Genomic DNA, 21,637 nt, shown 5'->3' on the forward strand with positions numbered 1-21,637 from the left:
GCGGTTCATACAGCCTCAGCTACTTAGTGAGGACTTCTTCAACTCAGTGAGACCCGGTTTCAAAGTAAAGAATATAAAATAGGGCAGGGGGTGTAGCTCGGAGGTCGAATACCCCTGGGTTCCATCCCCAAATCCACAAAAAAAAAAAGTAAAAGGTATGGAAGGGGTGGGCTTGATATTTATTAGGCAGCTAAAAGCATCTGAAAATCCTTCAAAGATTAAAAAAATGTGACTCACGATTGATGTGATTGATGCTTATAGCCTTTTGCTATAAGCTCAGAAAAATCAAGCCTGCTTTATCACCAGCCTAAAATACACTCCAGTTGTTGCACAACACTGGGAACAACATTTGAAACACCGAGGCGAACAACTCTAACAGTGCCCGGGCACCAACTCAATTGCCCCCACTGTCTTCTCCTTTTCTTTCTCCATCCTCTTATTATTTATTTATTTATTTATTTTTTTGGTGGGAGGTACTGGAGAATGAAGCCAGGGGCATTCTACCTCTGAGCTATACCTCCAGCCCTTTTTATCTTCTTGTTTTGAAACAGGGTCTTCCTAGGTTGCTGAGTCACGCTATGTTGCTGAGGCTGTCCTCGAACCTGTGATCCTCCTATATCAGCCTCCTAAGTACTGGGGATGAGAGCTGTGCCATGGTGCAGTGAGGAAAGCTCTTGATAATGGACTTGGCAGTAATCTGGTTGTCTGGTTTTTTCTTACAGGGGCATGACACCAAAGACTTAGGTAACAAAGGAGAAGACAGATAAACTGGACGTGGCGTTATGTTTTGTTGTACTCTTCACTGCTGTTCCCTGTCAGAAGGGGGACTTCCTCTGTCAGTCCAGATAATGGTTTTCTGAATTGGAAAACATTTAGGGAGAAAGCTTGCTCTGAATGTACTCTGAAGAGTGTCCTCCCATTTTCTGAGAATTCAATACCACCACACATTATTAACCTCATACTATTTAAAAATTACCTGTAGCTTACCTACTCTTTTCCCTGCTGCTGCATTATGTCCATTCATTCCAGTACCACGGGCAGACTACAATTAAAGCACAAAACACCTACAGAGGTGAGTCAATGGAGAACAGAGGAGATCACTGAACACCAAGTGCTTGTACTTTACTACTGAAATGTAGTCAGGTTTCCATTTAGAACTACTTAACTTGAAATATACTTCTCACTTCTAGTAACATTGTGCTTATTATTTACCGTGTGTGTGTGTGTGTGTGTGTGTGTGTGTGTGTGCGCGTGTGTGCGTGTGTGTTGTAGATGGCTTCACAAGTTGCTGAGGCTGTCCTCGAACCTGATTCTTCTGTCTCAGCCTCCCAAGTACTGTGATTACAAGTATGCACCAACAGGCCTGGCTATTTATTTATTTATTTATTTATTTATTTAATTTTTTGTGGAACTGGAAATTGAACCCAGGAGCATTCTACTCTGAGCTATACCCCCAGCCCTGTATATATAAATATTTTTTTGGGGGGGTGGTATTGGAGTTCCTGGAAACCCTTCTACCTCCAGGCTACACTCCCAGACCTATTTTTTATATTTTTATTTGGAAACAGGGTCTCTTAAACCAGCGAGACTGGCTTCGAACTTGTGCGATCTTCCTGTCTTAGCATTCCAAGAGTGGGGATTACAAGTGTGAGCCACCACGTCTGGCCCCCAGCCCTATTTTTTATTCAGTACTTTGAAACAGGGTCTCACAAAGTTGTAGAGAGCCTAAGTAGCTAAAGCTGATGGTGAACTTGTGATCCTCCTGTCTCAGCCTCCCAAGTGCTGGGATTACAAGTGTGTACCACCATGCCTGGCTTTATTACTTATTTTTAAAAGAGTAAAACTTGATGGCTCAGATAAGAGGTTGTACTTTGGAGAAAACATTAACAAAACATTTAGCATTTAAAAACATATGATAAACTGGTTATAAGAACTTATTTTCAAATTATATATTTCAATTTGAGACTAACACATTATTTAAAATTAAATCACAAGAAAGATTTCCTATAAACTAAATAAACATTTTCAGAGAATCTTGTGAAAAAAAATTCTAACATCAGTCCCCCTTCTTTTATAATTTTTTCAGTACTGGGTATTGAACCCAGAGCCTTGTGCATGCCAGTTAAGTATTCTACCACTGAGCTACATTCCATTTATTTATTTATTTATTTATTTATTTATTTATTTATTTTTGCAGTTCTGGGGATGGAACCCAGGGGCATTCAACCTCTGAGCTATCCTTATTCTTTATTTTTTTATTTTTATTTTTTAATTTTTTGGTGGTACTGGGGTACCTGGAAGCCCTTCTACTTCCGGGCTACACTCCCAGACCTATTTTATATTTTTGAAACAGGGTCTCTTACACCAGCGCGGCTGGCTTCGAACCTGCGCGATCCTCCTGTCTACGCCTCCCAAGCGCGGGGATTACAAGCGTGCACCACCACGCCCGGCTCTTATTCTTTATTTTGAAACAGGGTCTCATTAAGTTGCAGAGGGCCTCACTAAGTAGCTGAGGCTGTCCACGAACCGCGATCCTCCTGTCTCAGCCTCCCCAATGCTGGGATTACAAGTGTGCACCACCATGCCTGGCTTGCCAGCCATTTTTAAGTTTAATTTTGAGACAAAGTCTTGCTAAGTTGTACAGGCTGGCCTCGAACTTGTAATTTTCTTTCCTCAGCCTCCGATTGGCTGAAATTACAGGTGTGCAACACTGTGCCCGGGAGGCCCCTATTTCTGTAAACAAAAATCAAACTTTAAATATGCTCAATCGCTACAATAATAACTACTGGGACATGTTGAAAGGAGAATACTTACTAGGAAAAATTCTGTAGGTTCTGACTGGGGAGAATTTTTCCTAAGGCTTTCATCCTGAAAATGCTGGAGGCTTGTGGACAGCCCAATTCCAGGGTTCCGGAGCCTGCTCACCCCACGGGCACCCTGTAAACCATCTCTGCTTGTGCTCCGGGCCAGTGAAGCGAAAAACCCAACGTTATTTACACAGCCAACAGGCTCCTTGGAAGCCTTGTTGGCCATTTCTGTGATGTCTCGGGCCTCCACTTTGGAAATTAGATCAGATCTTTTCCCAGGCGAGTCTACTTTAATCCCGCGAAAGCGAGCAGTCCTAGAGACAGAGGGCTCGACTTTGGTGCGAACGTCCAAGGACCTGAGCATGCTATGGGAAGCAGAGGCTGGAAGGTTCCCAGACTCTGGACATTTGGGCTGTCTCTGTGGTTTCACCAGAGAGCTCCGCAGTGACATGGGTGCTGGGCAGTGCAGTGGTGACAGGAGCCGATTCTTGTGAGGACTTAGCTGGTGATGGTTTAGGACCGCAGCGTCCACTGCATCCCGATTCACCACTCTGCCACTGGGTTTCAGATGCTGCTCGGGGCCTCTTGCCCCTTTGTCACTGCTGGTGGGCAAGAACTCCGACTTGGCCTTCTGCATACCTTGTAAGGCACTGCTCTGCTCAGAAGCATTTCTGTCTGGAAACGAGGCAAAAGGACCTGTTTGGGGTAGAAGCGATTCTTCAGGTACACACTCTTCAGCAGCTAGAGAGAGGACAGTTTCCTCCTCCTTGTTAGATGGCAAGTTCCCTGAAAAGGGTGCTGTCCGCTTAGGCAGGAACGTGCTAAGGTGCAGAAGAGCACCAGCCAGCGCCCTGTCACTTTCCAGCTCCATGTGGGGCACCTGCGGTGGCAGCCGGATGTCACTACTGGACTGCGACAGGGTGGTGCTTTCCCAGTCATTCTCCTCCTGAAGCTGTTCGTTTGGGAGAGATGACACTGGTCTGTTGGTAGGGGGCTGAGCTGCTAGGCCAGAAGCTGCACTCCTGGGTGTTTCCGATGGATATGCATTCCCAGGAGAAGGTAAGCAAGACTGCCCAATGTGTGGCAGAACTCTCAGCAATCTGTGGCGTGCTGCTGCTGTTGAACCGCTGCAAGGTCGAGGGGCTACAGGTGGGTGAGGCTTTACCTTCACAACCTTCTTAGGCTATAAGAAAAGAGTGAATATATAATTCCTTTACACGGTCACGCGGATGAGATGTTAGCTATCATAACATACTGGCATTTTTACCATCTCAATTTAAAATGTTTGAAAAGATAAAAAACTTAAGATTATAACAGAAGAATTTTTGCTACTTTATTGAGTATATTTTTCTGAAGTGTATTTTAAAATTATTTTCAAATAATTTTATGCATTTTTCTCACCATTGATTATAGGTCAGAGTTTTACTGAGAATAAAACAGATTTATTGTACTAGAAAATTTTTTCCTATGAGGATGAATAAACATTTGAGTATGTAGAAATTCAGAAAAGAGTTATTAGGCCTACACTGCTGTCTTTAGGAAGGCTTGTTCACATGGTTGGCCTTTCACTGGCCTCTGAGGTTTTGTATTCCAGGAGTTTTTCCACAACTCTAACTGGTAAGAATGGCTTGTTGTGCCTTAATTGTTTGTGCAAACAATATGGTTTGTGCTGAACACCAGCTTTTCTTTGGGAGTCATAAATGTACATACTAGGCAGAGGGTGCCTCTATGGACAAGTCCCCAAATCTTTGGGCACTGAGTCACTAACGAGCTGTGTTGCCACCCTCTACTAACAGAGGAAGTAGGTGCTATGCCTCCTAAAGATCCCACTGTGAGAGGGCTCTCAGAGGCTCTAACCTGGCTTTCTAGGGACTTGACTCCATGTACTTTTTCCCTTTATTGATTGTTTTATATCTATTTGCTATAATTAATCCTAGTCATAGTACAATTATATCCTATAGTCCTATGAAAGCTTCCTAGCAAATTGTCAAATCTGGGAGTGGTCTTCCAGCCCCTTGGAACAGAAGGTTTTAATAACAGTATCATATAAATTCATGATTTTACAAACAAAAAGTTGAAAACTAAAAACAAGAAGCCTTCTCTCATAAAAATAAACACAAGTGGTAGCCAGCAGGGATCAGGATGGGATGGAATACTGATGAGACACCAACAATCCCACTTGTAAGAATCAAAAATGCCCTGAAGCTGGGCGTGGTGGCGAATGCTTGTAATCCTCACGCTTGGGAGGCTGAGACAGGAGGATCACACAGGTTCGAAGCCAGCCTCAGCTACTTAGTGAGGCTCTCAGCAACTTAGTGAGACCCTGTTTCCAAATAAAATATAAAAAAGGTCTGGGAGTACAGCCCGGAGGTAGAAAGCCTCTGAGTTCCACCCCTAGTACCACACACACACACACACACAAAAAAAAAAAAAAAAAAAACCTGCCCTGAAATATAAGAAAGTCCAGATGATTCAGCAGACACCAGTTAAGGGAAGGAGAATTAAAGGCATTAAGGAGGAAGAGCCTTGTAAATTTGAGCTGCCCCTGAAGTTGCTTTTATCCCAGGGCTATGGGCTGACCAATCTGCAGTTCTATGTCTACCACAAATATTCTTCAAAAATAAAGGTTATGATGCCAGGCGTGGTGGCGCACGCTTGTAATCCCAGTGCTTTGGAGGATGACAAAGGAGGACTGCACAGGTTTGAAGCCAGCATCAGCTACTGAGTGAGGCTCTCAGGAACTTAGTGAGACCCTTTTTCCAAATAAAATATAAAATAGGTCTGGGAGTATAGCCCGGAGTTAGAAAAGCCCCAAGGTTCCACCCCCAGTACCACACACAAAAAAATAAAGGTTATGACTTCTTAGCTGTAGAGATTAATGACAATTGCCTAAATCTGAATATCTGTATGCATCCTCTAAGTAAAAATAAAGCAAAGCAAAGCAAAAATCACACAACCAAAAGGCTAAAAAATATAAGCAAATAAAATCAGCCATAACCCATAACAGCAAACTAGGAGACAGACATATAATAGGGAGTTCAAATTAACATTAAGTAGGAAAGTTGGAAAATCCAAATCTAGAAGACTCATCTGCAAAGCCTATGCCTGTGGTGAAAGGCAAGACAGTAGAGCTTAGAGACAGAGGGAGATAAGGAGGGAGGGAGGGAGGGGGAGAGAGGGGGAGAGAGGGGGAAAGAGGAGGAGAGCGAGAGAGGGAGAGAGAGAGAAGCACACCTAGGGCTGATAGAACAAAGTAAACTAAACCCACAAAAGAGAAAAATGCTACTTGCCATGAAAATACTCAAAACAGATTTAGGGTCTGGGATATGAAGCAGACTACTAGTCAACATAAAGTGAAACAATTTGAAATTATTTAGAATCCAAGGACTACTTGTGAGAGGAAAAGGGATAAATTAGAAGAAAAAGGCACCCTTTGAGAACTTGATAGTAAAGGTAAAGAAAGAAGTAGGAAGAAGAAAGCGCGCATCCTAGAGACACAACAATGAATCACAAACTGAAAAACACAAGCCTTCCCTCCGCAGAAAGAATACCACTGATTACACAAAACAAAAATGTGCATTTCGTCATGTCAAAAGAAGAGAGTGCGCCGGGATGGTGGCTCATGCTTGTAATCCCCGCGCTTGGGAGGCTGAGACAGGAGGATTGCACAGGTTGGAAGCCAGCCGCGCTGGCTTAAGAGACCCTGTTTCCAAATAAAAATATAAAAATAGGTGTCTGGGAGTGTAGCCCGGAGGTAGAAGGGTTTCCAGGAACCCCAGTACCACCAAAAATAAATAAATAAATAAATAGAGTGCTACTTAAATAATAAACTTACTCTATGTATTAAACATGACTATTAATATTGATCCAAGAAAATTAAATTATAGGAAACAATCAGAAAACAAATAGAAAAAGGCAGACCAAATCCATACTATGAAAATACTACTATAGAAAAATGATAAAACAAGCCGGGGGTGGTGGTGCATGCTTGTAATCTCAGCATTTGGGAGGCTGAGACCGGAGGATCGCGGTTCGTGGACAGCCTCAGCTATTAGTGAGGCCCTCCGCAACTCAGTGAGACCCTGTTTCAAGATAAAGAATAAAAAATAGGGCCAGGCGTGGTGGCGCACGCTTGTAATCCTGCGCTTGGGAGGCTGAGACAGGAAGATCGCACAGGTTTGAAGCCAGCCTCAGCTACTTAGTGAGGCTCTCAGCAACTTAGTGAGACCCTGTTTCCAAATATAAAAAAAGTCTGGGAATATAGCCCGGAGGTAGAAAGCCTCTGGGTTCCACCCCTAGTACCACCAAAAAAAAAAAAAAAAAAAAAAGAATAAAAAATAGGGCAGGGGGTGTAGCTTGGAGGTCAAAAGCCTCTGGGTTCCATCCCTAGACCCGCAAAAAAAAAAAAAAAAAAAAAAAAAAAAAAAGATAAAACGTTTAGTTAGTGAAATTTCCCAAAACAACCAAGTCAAAGAAAACTGCATCACAACACTCCAATCTGAATTAAATATTCTTTTTGTGTGTGTGTGTGTGTGTGTGGGACTGGGGATGGAGCCCAGGGGCACTGTACTTTAGAGCTACACCCTTGGCCCTATTTTGTATTCTTTTTTTTTTTTTAACAGTACTGGTGGGTATAGAACCCAGGGGCATTCTACCTCCAAGCTACATCCCCAGCTCTACTTTTTATTTTTTTTTATTTTTTTAAATTTTTATTAAATTTTTTTGGTGGTACTGGGAATGGAACTCTGGGGCACTCTACCTCTGGGCAACACCCTCAGCCCTTTTTATTCTTTATTTTGAAATAGGGTCTCACTGAGTTGCAAAGGACTTCACTAAATAGTAGCTGAGGCTGTCTGCGAACCACGATCCTCCAGTCTCAGCCCCCTGAATGCTGGGATTACAAGCGTGCGCAAATGCCTGGCTGTTTATTTTTTGAAACAGGGTATTACTGAGTCGTGAAGGGCCTCATTAAGCAGAAAATTTCAAATTCCATTTAGATACTTTTGGACTAATGAGAAAATACTAACTACAATTGTAAATTTTCTTTAAAAATAATGAAAACAATGCAGATTGATGTTATGTTCCTACTGATGAGTTTCAGTGAGAAGGCATCATGCGTGCAATATTTCTACCAAAAATTTATGTCCTAAATGTGATCATAATAAAACTATCAGATGAATTCAAGTTGAGGAACATTTATAAAGCAATATTCCTAAAAATATCTGATCTGAATGTCCAAGGTTAAGAAATAAAATTATATAAGAGGAGTCCAATAAAACATTGATTCAAAATGCAAGGAATGATTCTTTTGAGATGCAGTCTTGCCATGTCATCCAGGCTGACCTTGAACTCCTGGGATCAAGCAGTCTTCCTGCTTCAGCCTCTCCAATAAGCTGGTACTACAAGTGTGTGCCACAGTGCCTTGGCTGTGTGATACTTGAATCAATTCCAGATTGAAAACAAAACAAAACACTATCAAGTGAGGGAGACTGAGGAAATGTGCACATAGATGACACAGTGTGCATCAGCTTCACCTTTTTGCTGAGATTCATGTTCTCCATCTTAGCCTTCAGCAGCTTCATTTTATTCATAGTTACTGAATTTTCAATGATCTGTTGCCCAGAAGGGGAAGGCTCAACTTCTTCATCCTCGTCTGTATACAAATTATACACAGAGCCACCACTGAAAAGAAAACAAGAACGTCTTGAAATCTGGATGATCCCCGCTCAGTAACTAAGAACCTCTATGAGTAATGACAACCTCATGCACTGCTAATGTAAACCTAGATCCATGTTGTCAATATAAATGCAAGAAAAATAGACTTCAAAAGAGCTTTCTCCTAGAACAAATTAAAAGGAGACAAATACTGCATCGTGTCCTAGTAGTACTGGAGATCTGCCACACCTTGGCTTCTCTGAATTCATTTTTTTCATAGTCAAGATTATTTGGCACCTCTTCTATCATTCCCAAAGAGGCAAAATCCATTTCCACAAGAACGTGCTAATTTCATTTTATCACCCAAAGCTGATAAAAGTGAAGCCTAGACCACAGTCTGATAAAACTTTCATGAACCGGAATAAAAAAGAAAATGGCACAGAAGAGATGTACAGATTTTTAGCATTTCCTATTCTATAGGGTTAACATCTCCTATTCTATGATTAGAAGACATGGAAACCACTTAGGATACCTTAGTAGGGCATATGCCATAATGCCTCTCAAGCACACTTGACTACCACACCAGGGCAAAGCTTTAAATGGTGAAACAGATGTATTTTGAAAGTGTGGGATACTTACATGGACAGCAGGAATGGGTATAAAAAGGAAGAATGCAGGTACTAGTCTCTACAACTAATTCAGTCTGCAGTGCTTGACACGTGACTATCACTGCTACCAACTGTAGATGCCTATTGCCTATATATGCTAATGAATGCAGACACACACTGAAGGAAGAATGCCGCCTGTCACTTGCTGGAGGTCTCCTCTGCCAGGCACTTTTTGCACATGATTCCTAGTCTCTGTAGAACCATACACAGTAGATATTACAGCTCATTTTATAAACGGAGAAACCGCAGTTAAGAGAGGTGATCTGATTCCAGACCAGAAAGCTAGTCGATGGTGACCCTAAGACCAAATGCCCCTGCTGCCTCCTCTACAGCTGCTTCTTCCCACTGCTTCCTGTTGCTTCCCCAGGCACCAGAAAACACAGCTTACGACATGCTGCATGTGCGCCCAAATGAGCACAGAGCTTATATATGTGATGGCTTTTGTCTTAAGGTCAACAAACCTGAAAAGGAGAGGTATGTGAATCTTTTTGTCAGTTTACCTTTCAATATTTTAACCTTAAATATTCCTGTGTTATCCTGTGACATGGCAACTTTATCCTTATGGAATACTGAAAGTAGCTTTTGATTCAATCTTTCTGTCACAAAAAGACCTATTCTCTTATGGGATATATGTGTTAAAAAGAGCAATTATAGCTGGATGTGGTATTGCATGCCTGTAATACCAGTACTTGGGAGGCTAAGACAGGAGGATCTCAGGTTTGTGGCCAGCCTCAACATCTTTGAGGCCTTCAGCAATTTAGTGAGATTTTGTTTCAAATTAAAAAATAAAGTCAGACATGCTGGCACATACCTATAATCCCAGTACTTGACAGGCTGAGACTAGAAGATCGCAGGTTTGAGGACAGCCTCAACCTAGTGAGACCCTGTTTCAAAATAAAAATATAATTAGGTAGGGGAGTAGTTTGGGGGTAGAATGCCCTGAGTTCAATACCCAAGACTAATAATAACAATAATAATAATAATAATAATAATAATAATAATAATAATAAATAGGACTGTGGTGTAGCTCAAAAGCAGAATGTCCCTGGCTTCAATCCCCAGTACCCCCCCCCAAAAAAATTATCAGGAATGGTGGCACATACTTGTAATTACCCTTTATCTGGGCAGCTGAGACGGGAGGATCACAGGTTTGTGGCAAGTCAAGGCAACTTAGTGAGGTCCTCCACAACTTAATGAGACTTGTTTAAAAAAAAATAGGGCTGCCGGGTGTAATGGTGCATGCTTGTAATCCTAGTACTTGGGAGGCTGAGACAGGAGGATTGTGCAGGTTCGAAGCCAGCCTCAGCTACTTAGTGAGACTTTCAGCAACTTAGTGAGACCCTGTTTCCAAATAAAATATAAAATAGGTCTGGGCGTTTAGCCCAGAGGTAGAAAGCCCCTGGGTTCCTTCCCCAGTACCGCCCCCCCCCAACACACACACACACAAATAGGGCTTTGGTGTAGCTCAGAGATAGAATGTCTCTGGGTTCAATTCACAGAGTTTAAAAGAAAAAAGAACAATCATGATACATATTTCATTGGATGCAGTTTAGAGTATAAGAACATCTTTAAATTTACCTAATTTTTTCTAAGAATCACATTATATTTTTCTCAAAAAAAAAAACACACAGTCATGAGATTAGAGCTAATCATAAATTTTTCCACATAGAAAAATGTAACTAGACTGGGAAACATAATAATTTATAATATTAATATTTATACATTTATTTATTTGTTTATTTATTTATTTATTTGCTTTTTTGGTACTGGGGATTAAACCCAGGGGCATTTTCCCTCCAAACTACATCCCCAGCCCTATTTTTAAAAAAATTATTTATTTTAAAATAGGGTCTCATTGAGTTGTAGAGGGCCTTACTAAGTAGCTGAGGCTGGCAAAAACCTTTGATCTTGACTTCCGGGAAGATGGCGACCGAGACAAGCGGGGCTTAAGAGTCCCGCTAACAGCCAATCTCCATTACCACAAAAAGAGCGCCTTTCATAGCCAGAAAACACCATCACCAGAAAAACAAAAAAAACCACCAGGCTCCAGAGAGAAAGCGGACTGAGAACAGAGCTCAGGGCCACAGAGGAGACACACGCGCCCGAGGACGTGGCAGCAGCGCCATACTGCCGGCGGCAGCGGCGAACTCAGCGGACGGCTACAGCAAGCCGAGGTGAGCCGATGCGGAACAGCCAGGCGGGATCTTTCGGCGCAGACAGCATTTAAAGCTCCCAGTGGCTGAGCTCAGCACACGCTGCAGGGATTCAGAGTGGAAATCAAAACCAGAGAAGAAAAAATACGCCAGCCTCATGGCCGAGGGCGTGGCAGAGGCGCCATATTGCCACCGGCGGCGGCAGCAGCAGTGAATTCACCGAGTCCAGTACAGCTACATCTACGTACTCAAGAACAGTGAGTCAAATTGCGGGCCACAGAGGAGAAATCCCAGTATTGTGCCTCCTGGGACTTGACCCAGTGAGGGAGTGGTGGTGGCAGAGATATCACACCATAGGAGAGCGTGCAACCTGGCACCCCCCATAGTTTAAAGCAGCCTCTATCGACTCCCTGGGTCGGAGACTCTGTGATACAACCCAGTAAAGGAGTAGTAGGGTCTGAGATAATACAGACTCGAGATCCAGAGCACCTTAAGTGAAGCCATAGTGACCCAAGGGAAGAACCCAGAGAAGGCACAAACCTCCGAAATCATGGGAAAGAGGAATAACACTGAAGTAATGAATGTGCACAACCCCACAACATCAGAACCTGATAAAACAGAAAATCAGAGATTTCTAGAAGATCAAATCAGGAAAATAACTGTAGAAATAATAGAGGTGCTTCGAAAAGAACTCAGAGAGAGCCAAAAAGAGATAAAGGATGCAATTAATGAAGTAAAGGCCTCAATTCAAAGCACAAACAACCGATTAGACCACATGGAGAACAGAATCTCGCTCTTAGAAGATGAGCAATCCAAAAATGAATGCATAGTTTCTAATCTAGAAAAAGATATCCAACAGCAGGAATCTGACATTGAAGAAATATGGGCCCATCTTAAGAGAGCTAACCTAAGAATAATTGGAATAGAGGAGGGAAAAGAAAGTGATACCAAAGGGATCAACAATCTCTTCAAGGAAGTAATAGCAGAAAATTTTCCAAATATAGAGCAAGAGGTTGATACACAGATCCAGGAAACTTATAGAACTCCCTTTAGACAGGATCGGAGAAGAGGATCCCCACGCCATATAATTGTCAAAATGACCAATGTGGAAGGCAAGCAGAGAATCTTAAAGGCAACAAAAACAAAGGGCCAAGTGACATTCAGAGGCAAACCAATTAGAATCACTCCAGACTTCCCAAACCAAGTCATGAGAGCCAGAAGGGCTTGGAGTAACATATTCCAAACTCTGAAAGAAAACAACTTCCAGCCAAAAATTTCCTATCCAGCAAAACTTTCTATCAAATTAGATGGAGAAATAAGAAGCTTCCATGACAAACAGAAACTGAAGGAATTTATGTCTTCAAAACCAGCGCTAGAGAAAATACTCAAAGAGATTAACTACAAAGAAGAAATAGGTAACACTCACCAGAACCAGAGAAACAAGAGTTTCCATCCAACAGACAACTAAGATTGGTTATCTGTGGAGATTCATTATTCATGTTAGTCTTTTACCTATCTCTAAATTGTATTGTTTGCCTTTATTGTTAATTTTTAGGATTTCTAGTTGGAATATTAATATACCTTCAGATATAGCATTTGGAAATATTTTATCCAATTCTATTAGTAACTTTTACCTCTGTTTACATTGTCTTTGGATATACAATATTTTCTTTTATTTTTTAGGGAGTTTGTATATTCTTCTGTTGCCTGTGCCATTGAAATCATATCCAAGAAATCACTGCCAATTTCAATGTTGTGAGGTTTTATGACCCAGATTTTCTCCTAAAAGTTTATAGTCTTAAGATTTATATTTAGGTCTTTTATCTAGTTTGAATTAATACTTGTATGTGGGATTAGGTAAGGGTCCAATTTTATTCTTTTCCATGTAATTATTATTTTTCAACAATATTTAGTTAAAAGATTATTATTTCCACCACCAAATCTTCGTGGAAACCTTGTCAAAAATAACTTGACAATATAGGGAAGAAGTTAGCTCTAGGCTTGTATTTAACTCCAATGGTCTATATATCTGCCTTTAGAACAGTACTACACTGTTTCAATTATTGTAGCTTTATATGGTTTGAAATCAGAAAATATACATCTTCTAGCTTTGTTTTTGCTTCGAGATTGTTTTGGGTATCTAGAGTCCATATTCCATATCAGGATAGATTTTTTTCTGAAAAATAAATATATGATAGTTTCACCTAAAAAAAAGAAAAAAATATTCTCTGGTAAGAAAGAAAGCAAAAAGAAGTATTGAAATGTTATCTTTAAGTCATCAAAAGCTTGGTATCAGACAAATGAAACTGTTATGTGAGATTATCATTTTTAATTTTGGATAAATTGCTATAATACTAGATGTCAACCACTAAGCCAAGCATGGGAGGGAGGGATGGGGAGAGAATGGGGTGGGGATCGGGTGGGGGCTGACTGGGCGATGTGTGCATGTATGTCTACAAAAGTTTGTATCCCACTATGATGTATGAATACAGTGCACCAATAAAATAAAAAAAAAGACTAAAAAAAAAAAAAAAAAAAAACTTTGATCTTCCTGTCTCAGCCTTTTTTAAGTACTGGAATTACAAGCTTGTGCCACCACACCCACTCTATAAATTTAAATATTATTATTTTCTTGAATTGTTCCATATTTTCTTGAGTGCTATATAAATGTTTTCCTAAATATTTTAATTTAATAACATGATTAAAGAAGAGATATCCAGGCGTGGTGGCTCATGCTTGTAATTCCAGTACTTGGGAGGTTGAGATTGGAGGATCACAGCTTTGAATCCAGCCTCTGAAATTTAGCAAGGCCCTCAGAAATTTAAAGGGACTCCATTTCCAAATTAAAAGAAAATAATAAAATAGGGCTGGAGTGTAGCTTGGAGGTAGAATGCCACTGGGCTCAATCCCTAGCACTCTAGGAAAAAAAAAAAGAATAAGAGATGGACAAACATGTTTATTGCAACATAATTATTATTCATCCTAAAGACAAACCTAATTTGACTTTTACAAAGAAGTTACAATTTAAGTCTTTCGGTATCTTTTTCTTAAAAAATAATAAGCATGATTCACTAAAAAGACTTAAGACTAGAAAAAAACATACTTTATTTTGGGTCGTCACAATGAATCAAATAAACACCTGGTTTTGCTAAATACCCAATTCTTCTGTTTCTTCTTAAAGCAGAAATCGGCAAGCTATGACCATGGGCTTGCTACCTATTCCTGGGTGGCCCAGGAGCTAAAAATAGCTTTCCCATTTATAAATAGTTAAGCAAATCAAAATACTAGTATCTCATAATACATAAAACTCTGTGGTGGTGCACGCTAGTAATCCCAGCATTTGGGAGGATCGCGGTTTGCAGATAGCCTCAACTACTACTACGCCCTTTAAAACTCAGTGATAACCTGTTTAATAATAAAGAATAAAAAAATAGGGCTGGGGGGGGTGTATATCGGAGGTAGAAAGCCCCTGGTTCCATCCCCAGTACCATAAAAAAACAATTCAGCTTTGTGGGTAGGGGCTAACTGGGTGATGTGTGCATGTATGTCTACATAAGTTATTTTTATTTTACAATATTATGATGTATAAATACAATGCACCAATAAAAAAATTTAAATAAACTTTGTGACCATAAAGTTTTATTGTCACACAGCTGCTTTCACATGGTCGCACTATCCTTTGTGGCTGCTTTGTACTACAATGGCAGACCTAGATAGCTGTGACAGCATTCATTTGTGGTTCTCTCATTACTATGAGTCTTGTCAAATTATAAATACAACGACATGGTCATTATTCAACAGAATTTTAAGCACCTTGTGTATTGCTATACTGTAACTTTTTTGGGGGGAAGGGTACTGGGGATTGAACCCAGGGACATTCTACCTCTGAGCCCTGTTTTTACTTCTTTATTTTGAAATAGGGTCTAAGTTGCAAGGGCCTCACTAAGTAGCTAAGGCTGGCCAAGAACCTGTGATTCTCCTATCTAAGCCTTCCTATCTAATACTTATTGGGATTACAAGTGTGTACCATGATACCTGGCTTATGCTGTAACTTTAAAAAATTAGTAGTATATATACAATGTGACAAAATAAGAAAAATGGATTTTGAATGCTTCAATGTTAAGGCAGAGTAGTGAGTAGATTATTTGTTATCATTTAGATGGCAAAACATTGTTTATGATGTAATGACAGTATACCTATGCCAAAAGAAATATCATATATATTTATATGCTATATTTATATCCCGATCAAGCACTATCATGATATTACCAACTTGCAGGGAAGCAACAGTCAAAAGAAAATGAGAAAGGTTTACAATGGAAAATCTCATTACAGTAGAATTTCCTTTAGAAAACAAAAGATGGAAGACTTCTGGGAAGATGGCAACCGAGAAAAGCAGCATTTACAAGTCCTGCTAATACCCTATATCTATTGCCACAAAATCAGCGCTTTTCATAGCCAGAAAACTCTATCAGCAGAGAAATAAAAAAATGTAAACACAAGGGACAGAGAAAAAGAAGTCTAGAAGAAAAATCAGAGACCAGAAACCAGCCCGCATTGCAGAGCTGCACCAGTGTCATCGTGCCTCACAGCACCAGGCTCCAGAGAGGAAAGGTAAACAAGGAGCTGAAGTGAGCAGCTGCAGGTCATTCGGGTGTAATTCAGCAGTTCTTTCAGTGCAAAGAACGTCTAAAACTCCCAGTGGCCAAGCTTATCACGCCATCCAGGGACTCAGAACAGGGCTCAAAACCAGAAAAGAAATATACCAGCCTCACGGCCAACGGCATGGCAGTGAGGCCATATTGCCAGTAGTGGCTGGAGAGTTCACCATGCCCACGATGGCTCCATACCAGTGTGCACAATAACTGTAAGTGAAATTGTGGCACCTACAGGAGAAATCCCAGCACTGCACCCCCAGGGACTTGTGCAGCTTTGATAATCTCTCTGGGTCTGAGATTTTGCAGTCCAACCCAGTGAAGGAGTAGTGGTGGAAAAGATACCACACCCTAGTTGCAGCTCCCCGTGGGAAAACACCCAGCCCACAGTCTCACGCAGCCTTGGTTAACTCCCTGGGTCTGAGACTTTACAATACAACCCAGTAAAGGAGTAGGGCAACTCAGATCACAACAAACTCAAGATCCAGAGCACCCTAAGTGAAGTCGTGGTGACCTGGGGAAGAACCCAGAGAAGGCACAAACTTCTGAAATCATGGGAAAGAGGAACAACAACAGAGCAATGAACGCCCACAACCCCATAATATCAGAACCTGATAACACAGAAATTCAGAGATTTCCAGAAGATCAAATCAGGAATATAACTGTAGAAATAATACAAGATTTTCAAAAAGAATTTAGAGAGAGTCTAAAAGAAATAAAGGATGCAATCATTGAATTGAAGGCATCAATTCAAACTATAAACAATCGATTAGATCACATGGAGAATAGAATCTCGCTCCTAGAAGATGACCACTCCAAAAATGAATGCATAATTTATAACTTAGAAAAAAAATCAGACAGCAGGAATCTGACACTGACGAAATACAGACACATTTGAAGAGAGCTAACCTAAGAATAATTGGAATAGAGGAGGGGAAAGAAGGTGAAACCAAAGGGATCAATAATCTCTTCAAAGAAATAATAGAAGAAAAATTTCCAAACATAGAGCAAGAGGTCGATACACAGGTCCAGGAAACTTATAGAACTCCCTTTAGATGGGATCAGAGAAGAGGTTCCCCATGCCACATAATTGTCAAAATGACCAATGTGGAAGTCAAGCAGAGAATCTTAAAGGCAACAAAAACAAAAGGCCAAGTGACATTCAGAGGCAAACCAATTAGATCACTCCAGACTTCCTAAACCAAGTCAGGAAAGCCAGAAGGACTTGGAGTAACATATTCCAAACTCTGAAAGAAAACAATTTCCAGCCAAACATTTCCTACCCAGCAAAACTTTTTATCAAATTGGATGGGGAAATAAGAAGCTTCCAGGATAAACAGAAACTGAAGGAATTTATGTCTTCAAAACCAGAGCTAGAGAAAATACTCAAAGAGATTAACTACAAAGAAGAAATAGGTAATACACACCAGACCCAGAGAAACAAGGTTTTCATCCAGCAGACAACTAAGCAAAGAAGAATAAACAGTATTTGAAACAGACATAAAATCTTAAAATGTTAGGAATCAAAAGCTATCTCTCAATAATCACACTGAATGTAAATGGCCTCAATTCACCAATAAAAATACATAAAGTGGCAAAATGGATTAAAAACCAGAATCCAGAAGGCAAGCATGGCTTTTCCTGAGTGAAGAAATGTTGTTGGGCCTGCCACGTAGTGGAACCGCCAGAGCGGCTGGAGTGACCAGACCCGCGGTGCAGAGCAGCCGAAGCCACGGTTCAGAGCAGCCGAGCAGAGCGGCCAGAACAGCCAAGCGGAGCGGCCAGAACAGCCAAGCGGAGTGGCCAGAACAGCCGGAGCAGCCAGAGCCGCAGCCCGAATTGGCTGGAGCGGCGGCGCGGAGTGGCCGGAGCCGCGGAGTAGAGAGGCTGGAGCAGTCGGAGCGGAGCGGCCAGAACAGCTGAGCTGAGCGGCCAGAGCAGCCGAGCAGAGCGGCCAGAACAGCCGGAGCGGAGTGGCCAGAACAGCCGGAGCAGCCAGAGTCGCGTCGCGGAACGGCCGGAGCGGCCGGAGTGGCCAGACCCGCGGTGCAGAGCAGCCAGAGCCGCGGCGCAGAGCGGCCGGAGCGGCGCGGCCTACATCTCCCCTAGCAGCACCAGGCTCCAGAGAGGAGGGAGACTCAAAACAGAGCTCAAATCCAGAGAGGAGGTACTTTGGCCTCGCGGCCTAGGACGCAGAAGCAGTGTCTTACTGCTGGCGGCAGCGGTGAGTTCACCTGACGACCCTAGACCAATCCACTCAACCAGCCACCAGGCGCCTGAGAGGAGGGGTGGACAGCGAGCCGAGGTGAGCAGGTGCTGAACAGCCGGGCGGCAGTCAGCAGTTTTGTTGGTGCAGGGAACATCTAAAACTCCCAAGGGCCGGGCACAGCACAACTGGCAAGGACTCAGAGCGGAGTTCAAAACCAGAGAAGAAATACGCCATATCACGGCCGAGGGCGTGGCAGTGGTGCCAAATTGCCAGTGGCGGCAGCAGCGAATCCATCGAGTTCACTACAGCTCCATCAGCGCACTCAATAACCGTGAGTCAAATTGCGGCCCCTAGGGGAGAAATCCCAGTTCTGCACTCCCAGGGACTCGCGCAGATAGTCTCCCTGGGTCGGAGATTTTAGCAGTGCAGCCCAGTGGGGGAGTGGCAGTGGCAGAGATATCATACCATAGTCACAACTCCCCACTGGAGAACGCCCAACTTGGCACTCCCCACGGTCTAAGCAGTCTTAATTGACTCCCTGGGTCTGAGACTTTGTGATACAACCCAGTTAAGGAGTAGTGGTGACAGAGATACCACAGACACGAGATCCAGAGCATCTTAAGTGAACTCGTAGTGACTCAGGGAAGAACCCAGAGAAGGCACAAACTTCCAAAATCATGGGAAAGAGAAATAACAATGGAGCAGTGAATGCCAACAACCCCACAACATCAGAATCCGATAACACAGAAACCCAAAGATCTCTAGAAGATCAAATTAGGAAAATAACTTTAGAAATAATAGAGGACTTTCGAAAAGAATTTAGAGAGAGTCAAAAAGAGATAAAGGATGCAATTAATGAAGTAAAGGCCTCAATTCAAATTATAAACAACAGATTAGACCACATGGAGAACAGAATCTCGCTTCTTGAAGATGATCATTCTAAAAATGAACGCATAGTTTCTAATTTAGAAAAAAAAACCCGACAGCAGGAATCTGACATTGAAGAAATATGGGCCCATTTCAAGAGAGCTAACCTAAGAATAATTGGAATAGAGGAGGGAAAAGAAGGTGAAACCAAAGGGATCAACAATCTCTTCAAGGAAGTAATAGCAGAAAATTTTCCAAACATAGAGCAAGAGGTCGATACACAGGTCCAGGAAACTTATAGAACTCCCTTTAGACAGGATCAGAGAAGAGGATCCCCACGCCACATAATTGTCAAAATGACTAATGTGGAAGCCAAGGAGAGAATCTTAAAGGCAACAAAAACAAAAGGCCACGTGACATACAGAGGCAAACCAATTAGAATCACTCCAGACTTCCCAAACCAAGTTATGAAAGCCAGAAGGGCTTGGAGTAACATATTCCAAACTCTGAAAGAAAACAACTTCCAGCCAAAAATTTCCTACCCAGCAAAACTATCCATCAAATTAGACGGGGAAATAAGAAGCTTCCATGACAAACAGCAACTGAAGGAATTTATGTCTTCAAAACCAGCGCTAGAGAAAATACTCAAGGAGATTAACTGCAAAGAGGAAATGGGTAATACACGCCAGAACCAAAGAAACAAGAATTCCCATCCAGCTGACAACTAAGCAAAGAAGAATAAACAGTATCTTAAACAGAAATAAGATCTTAACATGTTGGGAATTAAAAATTATCTCTCTATAATCACACTGAATGTAAACGGCCTCAACTCCCCAATAAAAAGACATAAAGTGGCAAAATGGATTAAAAGCCAGAATCCATCCATCTGCTGCTTACAAGAAACACACCTTACAAGTAAAGATAGGAACAAACTCAAGGTAAAGGGCTGGAGCAAGGTAATCCATGCTAATGGCACTCGAAGACAAGCAGGATTAGCAACTATGATATCAGACAAGTTAGACTTCAAACCCAAACTTATTAGAAGAGACAAAGAAGGTCACATCTTACTGGTAAAAGGAATAGTCCAGCAAGAGGAAATAACAATAATCAACATCTATGCCCCAAACATAGGGGCAGCTACTTTCATAAATCAAACTCTCTGTGATATGAAGTCACACATAAATCCCAACACAATAATACTGGGAGACTTCAACACACCTCTCACAATACTAGACCGATCGTCCAGACAAAGGGTCAGTAAAGATGTCTCAGAACTAAAGAACACCATTAACCAAATGGACCTGTTGGACACATATAGAATATTTCACCCAACTACAGCAGAGTTTACATTTTTCTCAGCTGCTCATGGAACCTTCTCCAAAATAGATCACATCCTGGGACACAAAATGAGCACTAGCAAATTTAAAAAATGTTACATACTTCCCTGTGTCATTTCAGACCATAATGGAATGAAACTAGAAATCAACTATAAGAAGACCCAGAGAAACAACATAAACATGTGGAGACTGAACACCACACTTCTGAATGAAGAATGGGTCATAGAAGATGTAAGAGGTGAAATCAAGAAATTTCTAGAAACAAATGAAAATAAAGAAACAACATATCAAAACCTCTGGGACACTTTGAAGGCAGTATTAAGAGGAAAATTTATAGCACTGAGTGCTCACATAAGAAAAACAGAAAATTCTCAAATAAATAGCCTTATGACACACCTCAAAGCCCTTGAAAAGCAGGAACAATTGAACCCCAAAGCCAGCAGAAGTCGGGAAATTATTAAAATTAGAGCAGAAATTAACGAAATAGAGAATAAAAAAACAATACAGAAAATCAACAAAACCAAAAGCTGGTTTCTTGAAAAAATTAACAAGATTGATAAACCACTAGCCAACCTAACTAAGAAAAAGAGAGAATCAACCCAAATTATGAAGATAAGGGATGAAAAAGGAGACATTACTACTGACAGCGTAGAAATCCAGAGGATTATCAGAAACTACTTTGAAAAACTATACTCCAACAAAATGGAAAATCTGGAGGAAATCGACAACTTCCTAGATAAATACAACCTTCCTAAACTGAGTCAAGAAGATATAGAACACTTAAACCAACCAATAACAATCAAAGAGATTGAAATAGCAATAAAGAGCTTACCATCAAAGAAAAGCCCAGGACCAGATGGTTTCCCAAGTGAATTCTATAAAACCTTTATAGGAGAACTAATCCCAATACTACTCAAACTATTTCGGGAAATAGAAAAAACCGGGACTCTCCCAAATACATTCTATGAAGCCAACATCACACTAATACCCAAACCGAATAAAGACAGTTCAAGGAAGGAAAACTACAGGCCTATATCTCTGATGAACTTGGATGCAAAACTATTAAACAAAATACTAGCAACACGCATTCAAAACCACATCAAGAAAATCATTCACCATGACCAGGTAGGGTTCATCCCAGGGATGCAAGGCTGGTTCAATATACGAAAATCAATCCATGTAATTCATCATATAAACAGAATCAAAGACAAAAACCACATGATCATCTCAATAGATGCTGAAAAAGCATTTGATAAAATTCAACATCCATTTATGATAAAAACACT

The 21,637-nt window shown here is 41.2% G+C and overlaps 1 protein-coding gene across 1 annotated transcript in view; it reads right to left on the reverse strand.

The window, feature by feature from the left end:
- Positions 1–21,637, reverse strand: part of ZFAND4 (zinc finger AN1-type containing 4) — a gene marked incomplete at both ends in the record, with an annotated part of 41,963 nt that overhangs the window by 4,474 nt on the left and 15,852 nt on the right. The window contains 3 exons of the mRNA XM_080694160.1: positions 988–1,042; positions 2,815–3,990; positions 8,342–8,489. Coding sequence (XP_080550286.1) covers positions 988–1,042; positions 2,815–3,990; positions 8,342–8,489 — 1,379 coding nt within the window. The remainder of the gene's footprint in view (positions 1–987; positions 1,043–2,814; positions 3,991–8,341; positions 8,490–21,637) is intronic.

This window comes from Muscardinus avellanarius, assembly GCF_963383645.1.
Source record: "Muscardinus avellanarius genome assembly, chromosome: 4".
NCBI classification, from domain to species: Eukaryota; Metazoa; Chordata; class Mammalia; order Rodentia; family Gliridae; genus Muscardinus; species Muscardinus avellanarius.